The following is a 10,482-nucleotide window of genomic DNA, read 5'->3' on the forward strand; positions in this document are numbered from 1 at the left end:
TACCTTTCACAAAATGGTTAGAATAAAGAAGTTAAATTGTAAAATCTACTGGGTAAAATAATTTGGACCTCAAAATTGTTGTAGTTGAGTTAGTTCACGGTATTTAATCCAGGTGTTGGGAAGTAATATTTTATGGAAAACCTGGTGAATGTGTAACTTAGCAAAATGTTATTTATTTGCCAACCTATGAAAACAAACAGAATAAAGATCAAAATATTTTGCCTACCTTTTTTTTCCCTTTTACCAAGTATCCAATCCTCACTTAGCTAGGACATATGAATATAAGATGTACCCTGTACATGTGATCAAACAGTACATGTATTTGCCCTAATTATGAAGGCAAAAGAGATACATGAATGCTTCATTGGAAGCACATTTTTCCAATGATATACCGAAATAAAAACTTTTACTATAGTCTACATCTGAATCCGCATTATCTGTCACTCTCTCCCTCATTCCCTGGTATAGCCATACTGGTCTTGGATCAAGCCCTTTTCAAACTCAGAACCTTCACAGAGCCGGTTTTTAACCTTTTTTTTTTTTTTTTAGGTTCAGGGGTATATGTGAAGGTTTTTCATACAGGTAAACTCACGTCATGGGGGTTTGTTGTACAGATTATTTCATCACCCACATACTAAGCCTAGTACCAAACAGTTATTTTTTCTGATCCTTTCCCTACTCCCATCTTCCATCTTCAAGTAGGCCCCAGTGTCTGTTGTTCTCCCCTTTGTGTCCATGTGTTTTCATTATTTAGCTCCCATTTACGTCTTCTTTTGAAAAGTATCTTTTCATGTCCTTTTCTCACTTTTTAATGGGATCATTTTTTTCTTGTAAATTCGTTTAAGTTCCTTATAGATGCTGGATATTACCTTTGTCAGATGGATAGGTTGCAAATATTTTCTTCCATTCTGTAGGTTGTCTGTTTACTCTGTTGAAAGTTTCTTTCACAGAAGCTTTTAAGTTTATTTATATCCAAAAATTTGTCAATTTTTGCTTTTATTGCAATTGTTTTTGGTGTCTTCATTATGAAATCTCTGCCAGTTCCTATGTCCAGAATGGTGTTGCCTATGTTGTCTTTCAGGGTTTTGACAGTTCAGGGTTTTATATTTAAGTCTTTAATTCATCTTTAGTTGATTTTTGTGTATGGTGTAAGAAACAGGTCCGGTTTCAATCTTCTGTATATGGCTAGCCAGTCAGCCCAGCACCATTTATTGAATAGGGTGTCCTTTCCCCCTGTTCTTTTGTCAGCTTTGTCAAAAATCAGATGGTTGTAGGTGTGTGGTCTTATTCATGGCCTTTCAATTCTGTTTCATTGTTTTATTTGTCTGTTTTTGCACCAGTACCATGCTGTTTTGCTTCCTGTAGCCTTATAGTATAGTTTGAAGTCAGGTAACGTGATGCTCCAGGTTTGTTCTTTTTGCTTAGGATTGCTTTGACTATTCGGGTTCAAGGTTCCCTATAAATTTTTAAATAGCTTTTTTTCTGATTCTATGAAGAATGTCATTGGTAGTTTGACAGGAATAGCATTGAATCTGTAAATTGCTTTGGGTAGTATGGCCATTGTAATAACATTAATTTTCCTTATCTATGAGCATGTAATGTGTATTAGCGTTCTCTAGAGGGACAGAACTAATAGGATATATATATATATGTATATATATATATATGTATATATATGTGTGTGTGTGTATATATATATATGTATATATATATGTGTGTGTGTATATATATATGGGAGTTTGTTAAGTATTATTAACTCACATGATCACAAGGCAAGTTCCTACAATAGGCCATCTGCAAGCTGAGGGGCAAGGAAGCCAGTCCAAGTCTCAAAGCTGAAGAACATGGAGTTCAATGTTTGAGGGCAGGAAGCATCCAGCACGGGAGAAAGATGTAGATTGGGAGGCTAAGCCAGTCTAACCTTTTCATGTTTTTCCACCTACTTTATATTCTGGGCACACTGTCAGCTGATTAGATTGTGCCCATCCAGATTAAGGGTATGTCTGCCTTTCCCACCTCACTGACTCAAATGTTAATCTCCTTAGGCAACACCCTCACAGACACACCAAGGATCAATACTTTGCATCCTTCAATCCAATCAAGTTGACACTCACTCATTATTAACCATCACAGAATGTTTTCCCTTTTGTTTGTGTCATCTCTGATTTTTTGAGCAGATTTTGTAATTCTCATTGTAGTGCTTTTTCATCTTTCTAGTTAGTTGAATTCCTAAGTATTTTATTTTTCTTCTAGCAATTGTGAATTGGATTGCATTCCTGATTTGACTGTTTGCTTGACAGTTATTGGTGTATAGGAAAGCAAGTGATTTTTGTACATTGATTCTGTACCCTGAGACTTTGCTGAAGTTGTTTATCAGCTGAAGAAGTTTTTGGGTTTTCTAGATATAAAATTATATTGACTGCAAACAGGCATAGCTTGAATTCCTCTCTTCCTATTTGGATGCCCTTTATTTCTTTCTCTTGCCTAACTGTTATGGCTAACACTTCCAATACCATGTTAAATAGGAGTGGTGAGAGACAGCATCCTTGCCTTGTGCAGGTTTTTAAGGGGAATGCTTCCAACTTTTCCCCATTCTGTGTGATGTTGGCTGTGGGTTTGTCATAGATGGCTCTTATTATTTTGAGGTATGTTCCTTCAATACCTAGCTCACTGAGAGTTTTTAACATGAAGGGATGTTGAATTTTAATAAAAGCCTTTTCTGTGTCTGTTGAAATAACACGAGTTTTTGCCTCTAGTTCTGTCTATGTGATGAATCACATTTAACTTTATGTATGTTGAACCAACCTCACATCCCAGGGATAAAGCCTACTTGATTGTGATAGATTAGGTTTTTGATGTTCTCATGGATTAAGTTTGCAACTATTTTGTTGAAGATTTTTGCATTAATATTCATCAAGGATATTGGCCTAAAATTTTCATTTTTTGTTGTGTCTTTGCCAGGTTTTGATATCAGAATGATGCTGGCCTTAAAGAATGACTGGGGAAGAATCATTCTTCCTAAATTTTTTGCATAGGTTCAGTACAAATGGTACTATCTCTTCTTTGTACATCTGGTAGAATTTGGCAGAGAATCCTTCTGGTACTTGGATTTCTTTTGGTTGGTAGGCTACTTACTACTGATTCAATGTTGGAGCTCATTATTGGTCTGTTCAGGAAATCAATTTCTTCCTGGCTTAGTCTTGTGAAGGGTATGTGTCCAGGAATTTATCCATCCCTTCTAGATTTTGTAGTTTGTGTGCATAGAGGTGCTCATAATAGTCTCTGATGGTTATTTGTATTTCTAGGGGTTCAGTGGTAACATCTCCTTGGTTATTTATAATTTTGTTTTTTGGGCCCTCTCTCTTTTCTTCATATTAGTCTAGCTAGCAGCCTCCTTATATTATTTAGTTGTTATGTTAACTTGTTGAGATCTTTCTATCATTTCGATGTGGTGCTTAGTTCTAATTACTGCTTTGAATTCTATTTCTCCCAAACTTCTTCTAGTTATTCCCTAATCATCTCTAGGATGCCAGCTTAAATATCAACCCTAAGAGAAGACATCTTCTACCTACAGTAAAATCTGCGCACCATCATAATTGTTCTCTCTCCTGTTGCCTTATTCTACTTATTTATGACACTTGTCACAATCTTAATTTTAAGTGCAGTTTATTTTGTTTGTTTAAGATATATCTTCCCCTCCAGCCTGTTATCCAAGAGAAGAAGAAACTGTATTTTATATTCACTGTATACACAACACTCAGTACACTGCCTGGAACATGCTGTTATCCATAAATGTTTTTTGAGTAAATATATTGAAAACAAGAATCTTGATTATATCCACAAGTGTTTAGTTTTGGTTCACGTGATTTTTTAAAATTAATAAATTTCGCAATAATTATAATATTATGAAATTCTCATAAAATCCAAATAATCTGACTATACTTAGTTTGCTTTTTGGAATTGCAATAAATGGATGAAGCAGAATAGCATATTTCTTCATTAAAGAAAAAATACTCCATGATTTACCCAAATTGCCTAAACATATTATTACTATCCTTCAGCCACCACCCCAATTCACAATTTTATTTGATTTTTTTGGCCACAGAAATGAATATAGTGTGAAATTAAGTAAAATTTCTAATTAAAAAGTAGATTATGGACACAATGCCGAAAATGCTTACTTCTACCTACAAAAGTCAGCAAGATATCCCATAGATGAGGATGTTGGAGCCATGGTGCCTTGATCAGATGAGAAAAAGAGAACAAAGCATCCCGCACGTGTGAAATTAGAAATACATGGTTGTTAATTGTAATTACATCTCTCTCAGTATAAGTCTATGTTGGATGAGTGGGAAAATCTTCCTTATGCCCCTGAAATTACACTGTCATTAAGCCTGAAACTTAAGATAATTTGATACTTAATAAAACAATCCAACTTCTAACAACAGATGCGTGAATAAATATGTCAAATTTTTAAATGGAATCTTAATAATGCCACAAAAAAAATCAAACTAATGATATACAACCTGATGATACATTAAATATGTTCCCCCTAAAATAAGGAGCAAGGCTGGGTATGGTGGCTCACGCCTATAATCCCAGAACTTTGGGAGGCTGAGGCGGGTGGATCATGAGGTCAGGAGTTCGAGACCAGCCTGACCAACATGGCGAAAACCCATCTCTATTAAAAATACAAAAATTAGTCAGGCATGGTGGTGGGTGCCTGTAATCCCAGCTACCCAGGAGGCTGAAGAAGGAGAATCACTTGAACCCGGGAGACAGAGGTTGCAGTGAGCCAAGATTGTGCCATTGCACTCCAACCTGGGCGACAAGAGCAAGGCTCTGTCTCAAAACAAACAAAGAAACAAAACACAAATGAAATGAGGAACAAGGCCTTGATATTTGTTTTCACTACCTCTATTTGACATTATAATATCAGTCTAAGTCAATGCAATGATGAAGGAAAAATAAATAAAACTCATAAATATTGGAAAGGAATAAAATCTGTTAATTTGCAGATGAAATGAAGTAAATTTTAGAGAATTTATAGAAGAAACAAACAAAAATTCTACTCTAATTAAGACAAATGAGCAGGGTTGCTGGATGCAAGGGTCATAATTAAGCTCAATTATTATGTATCCTAGTAACAAATGGATATGAAATATACAATGAGACATACGGTTTCTCTTGGCCTTAGAGTTCAGCATTTTGGTTGATTACCGAGATTCAGCTGTACTCTTGTCTTTAGAAGCTGTGAAATATAACCATATATTTGTCATAAATTGCCGTTGTTGACTTAGATAGCTTGGGGCTCTTTTTTCCTTGTAAAACTAACAACAAACCCAAACAACAACAGGAACAAAATGCAGAAGCCTTATAAATACAGTTACTTAATGTACAACTTAATATATACACAAAATATTTTATCTTTTTATTTTCTAATGGCGTAATGGCAGAATTTGCCTTCCAATAAAGATATTTAGAAAATATTTAGTATTTTGAGGCAATAAGTAGAAAGTTTGGAGAGTAGAAGAATCTTGACCAGGCACAGTAATTTATGCCTATAATTCCAGCACTTTGGGAGGCTGAGGCAGGAGAGCCACTTGAGCCCAGGAGTTTAAGACCTGCCTGGGCAATATAGACAGATATCAGATCTACAAAAAAATTTAAAAATTAGCCGAGTGTGGTAGCACACACCTGTGGTCCCAGCTACTAGGGAGGCTCAGGCGGGAGGGTCACTTGAGCCTAGGAGTTGGAGGGAGTTATTAATATGATCATGCCACTGTTCTCCAACCTGGGCAACAGAGTGAAACTCTATCTTAAAAAAAATATATTTTTTACTTGTTCCTTAAATAATTCATTTTAGCATAATGTCTAAAGAGGAATTCTTTCTACTTTCTAAAGTTTCTTGAAGATGCCAGAGCAATGTCTTCTCTTCCTGTGGAAGAAATCCTTACTTCCTTGGACACATATAAACAGGCCGGTGCTAAGGAAAACAAAAAATTAACATTGCTTACCTAAACATAATTACAAATAGAAGGAATATTCAAAGCAAGGTGGATACTCTATCGTATGACCTATTGTTTACTCGGTTCTTTCATTTCCCATTTTAATTTTAGTCCTTATTCTCAGATCAGCCTGCTTAAATTTTTCAAAATCAGGCGAAACAGAAAGTGACCTCCATACACTGGAGGCTCAGAATGGGAAGGTGGATTTATGTAACTCAGAGAGCTGGATCCATAAACTCAAGTTTAAGAAAAGTACAATCATTCTCTTCCCCTCTTTTTCCATTGCCACTCTTCACTATGTAAGAGCACTTATAAAAACCAGAAGCCATCACCATGGCCCCTAGTTTCTGGTCTACCACAGCAAGTCAGGAAAGGAGTACAGAAGAATGGATTTCTTAGAGTGCAGAAGAATGGGTTTCTTAAAGACATCTCTGCTGAAGCAGCAGGCGAGAATAAGAATAGAATACATTCAAGAAATTGGGCTGGGAGCACATTTATTTTGTTTGCCATTGTAAACAAAAAGAGCACAACAGTGTTCCAGGGCATGCCACGTTTCACCCACAGCAGTGCTCCTCAAAATTCAGTGTGCTTATCAATCACCTAGGAGTTTGGATAAAACACATATTTAAATACAGTGCACCTGAGGTGCAGACTTTGATTCTGTACTTGTAACAACCTCCAAGGAAGAGCTCATGCTGCTGATTCATGGAATATATGTGGAGGAGCAAAGCCTAGAAAAATCTCATTTTTACCCAGCATGAGCTTTTTAGCTGAGAAACTCAACATAGACTCACAGAGAATATTAAAACTCACCATCAGAACGCTAGGACATGTGAGCCAAAGATTTCGATTTAATGTTTATTAGGAAACAAAGGCATCACCATGGTCATGACAATATTTCATCTCAGGACATTCTTCAAGGCCTGCTTCACATCTTTATTCCTCAGACTGTAGATCAATGGATTAAGTACCGGACTCACAAAGGTGTAAAAGACAGCTATTATTTTAGATTCCTCAACAGTCTTATCTGTTGGTGATCTTATATACATTCAAAAGAGAGTCCCATAAAACAGGGTGACAGCCATCATATGGGAACCACAGGTGGAGAATGCCTTGTGCCTTCCCTCTGCTGATTTGATCCGGAGGATGGCAGCAAGAATGAAGGCATAGGACACCAAGACGATGGTGAGGGAGCTGGAGAGGTTGAAGCCAGCAGATATGAACATGGCATGCTCTTTGACATAAGTATCAGAACAAGAAAGCTTAATGAGCAGCGGGTCAGCACAGTAGAAGTGGTTGATGACATTGGATCTACAGAAGGTCAGGCGGAAGGTCAGGATGGCCTGGAAGAGTCCATCTGAGAAGCCATAGACATAGGGAAATGTGGCCAATCAGATGCAAACTCTCCTGGACGTTTTCACACTGTAGCGCAGAGGGTCACATATGGCCACATAGCGGTCATAGGCCATTGCTGCCAGCATGTAAAACTCAGTGAGTAGAAGGGCAATGAAAATGTAGCACTGTGTAAAGCAACCAGCAAAGGAAATGGTCTTCTCAGATACGATATTAGTCAACATCTGCGGGGTTGCATTTGATGTATAGCACAAATCCACAAAGGCTAAGTTAGTGAGGAAGAAGTACATGGGCGTGTGAAGGCGAGAGTCCAGTCTCATTAACATTATCATGCCCAGGTTGCCTAGCAGGGTGACGAGGTAAACAACCAGAAACAGCACAAAATGCAGAGGCTGGAGTTCCAGGCAATCTGTGAGCCCAAGTAAAATGAATTCTGTGATTGCACTGCCATTTGTGTTGGACATTTCCTGACAGTTTGCTCTTCAAGCTATGGAAATAAAGCCAATATAAACAAATGCACATACCATGTTAATGTTCATTTGAATTAGTTTTTCTCCACATCTTCATATATCATCGAAAGTTATCTATTTCTGGGTACTACCATAAACTTTGGTTTTGGTAATTATGGTAGACTTACTATAATTTTGTAAGTCTACAATGTCATTATATCATTTGCCTAGGCATTACATTACTAATATATTCTTTCTCTACACCTATAGATATATCTATACCTACACCTGTATCTATCTATCTATCTATCTATCTATCTATCTATCTATCTATCTATCTATATGACTGAGCTACATCTCTTCTATCTTCCTGTACTTTTTTAAACCTAATTCTATTCATGCTACATGACCCACTTTAAAGGCCACTTCTTTGTGAAGCATTTCTCATCCATTTCTCCTAATACGTGTCACTGAATTATCTCTTCTTTATTTCCAGAGTATTCTATATTTCTCTAATTTATTATTTAGCCCCCATTGTATCATTATAAAGTATATGCTTTCTCATCACATAATGGTGTTGAGAGCAGGGACAAAGTGAAGTTCATTTTTTAATTATACTTCTCAACACATTTTTATACTAAATTTTCTTAAAATGCAAAAAGGAGAGCATGTAAGAATGAATGACTTGCAATTTTTACTCACAGATTTATCTCCATGTAGCCTTGCGTGATGTCATGTTCTTAGGAGAATTAAGTGATTATTGAAACTTAGTGTAGAAGCAATTCTTGGGAAGCTTGTTTATTAGCCCATATCACAGGTTTTTGCAGAAATTCTTATGTGGGGTACTGGAATCTTCATCTCTAATGATTATCTGTAGGATTCTAATGCAAGTGTTCCAAGATCATAGCTCAAAATGCACAGTCAGAATGGCTCGATAAACATATGCCAAATAAATGAACAAAGAACTGTGAAATAAAATAAATTTTCGTATAGTATGTTGAGGATGTTTAGAACAATGACTTAATGTGTTTAGAAAGAAAATAAATTAATATTTTCAGAGTTGGTATTTAATCTTTTAATCACAACTTGTATCTAACAAGAGGTATTACAAATCCTTTTGGCTTTTTACCTCTCTTCACATCAGAATCTTTGCTAATTCACATTTTCCTTTCTTTCGAGAAGTTTTTAATTTTTGCCCATTCTTTCATACTTGAAATTTTTATTACAGGCTTCTCAATTCTTGTCTCATCTCAAAATGAGTCACCTCATTTATTTTACTGTAAGTTTTAGAATGCCTATAATCAAAACTCTGTCTTGCTGTTACTATTGAGAAAAGCAACGTACAAAAAGGTTAAATAATTGAACCGAGGTCACACTACTAGTGCATACAATCTGAGAATCTGAGGTAAGAACTGAAAATTATGTATTTTAAAAACTTCCTTTATTAGCTGCTGCTGCAATACATATCACCTTTCTAAAGCTAAACTGTTTCATAAAATTGTATGTATAGACCTGGAAGGCCTTGAGATATATGATGATAAGGAACTTCTGGGGACACAGATAGTCATGGCATTCTTACATAGTGCACCATGATAAACAGGATTGTGCCAGACACATTCTCCTTACACTTAGGCATGTTCTACTATGTGACTGACTTGTGCCCTTGAGTACCTGTATGTGATATATCTAAGAAATATCAAGTAGAAGCTATGACATATCTTGATGTTAGGAGCTGGTTAGGAGCCCTGGATTACAGAGTTACTTCAGTAATTTAAAAGCTTTGCAACTGAATGAATCACTGTGTTTTCCCATGTGTAAATGGAAATAATAATATTTATCTTTCCTCTTCTCATGTCATTTTGGGCATCAAAATAGATATTCGTGAAACAAGTATTTACTGATACTCAACATTTTGTGTGATTGGGCACTATAGATGCAGAAGCGAAAAAACCTTTCAAAAATTTCTGCTTTTTTTGGTTTTCCCATTCTAGTGGACAGAGAGAGCTATTATTTCAAGTAAATAAATAATATTCAAATAACTGTTGTGGAGAAAAATGAAGGAAATACAGTTTTGGGGAAAGGAAAGTCAAGGAAGACCTCATTAAAAAAGTAATGTTTGGCCAGGCAGGATGGCTCATGCCTGTAATTCGAGCACTTTGGGAGGCTGACGCGGGTGGGTTACCTGAGGTCAGGAGTTCAAGACCAGCCTGGCCAACATGGAGAAACCCCATCTCTACTAAAAATACAAAAATCAGTCGGGTGTGGTGGCACATGCCTGTAATCTCAGCTACTTCAGAGGCTGAGGCAGGAGAATTGCTCAAGCCCAGGATGGAGAGGTTGCAGTGAGCAGAGATCAGCCACTGTACTCCAGCCTGGTGACAGAGTAAGGTTCCACCAAAAAAAAAAAAAAGTAAAGTAAAGTTTATGGCAACAACTGTAGCAAGAAAACTTCTAAGAAGGATATCATAAGAAGTGTAAACCAAAAATAAATAAAGGGACTTCCTCCTCAGCCAGGGCTTGTAAAATTTAACCTGAAAGACTAGTTCAGGAGGTTAAGGGAAATGGGGGTCGGACATGCCTCATTATTCCTCTCCAGCATTAATATAACACAGACTTTTCTATTGATCTCAGGTCTTTAGACAAACCAGTTGTCAACCAGAAAATGTTTAAAT

General features: G+C 36.5%; 1 protein-coding gene across 1 annotated transcript; it reads right to left on the minus strand.

Moving 5' to 3' along the window:
- Nucleotides 1-6,907: 6,907 nt before the first annotated feature.
- LOC100973095 (olfactory receptor 5M11) lies at nt 6,908-7,825 on the minus strand. The gene is given in 1 exon segment (XM_008978266.3): nt 6,908-7,825. A coding segment is annotated over 1 exon segment (918 nt).
- Between the last annotated feature and the right edge of the window lie 2,657 nt (nt 7,826-10,482).

Source organism: Pan paniscus, chromosome 9, assembly GCF_029289425.2.
Source record: "Pan paniscus chromosome 9, NHGRI_mPanPan1-v2.0_pri, whole genome shotgun sequence".
Taxonomy (NCBI): Eukaryota; Metazoa; Chordata; class Mammalia; order Primates; family Hominidae; genus Pan; species Pan paniscus.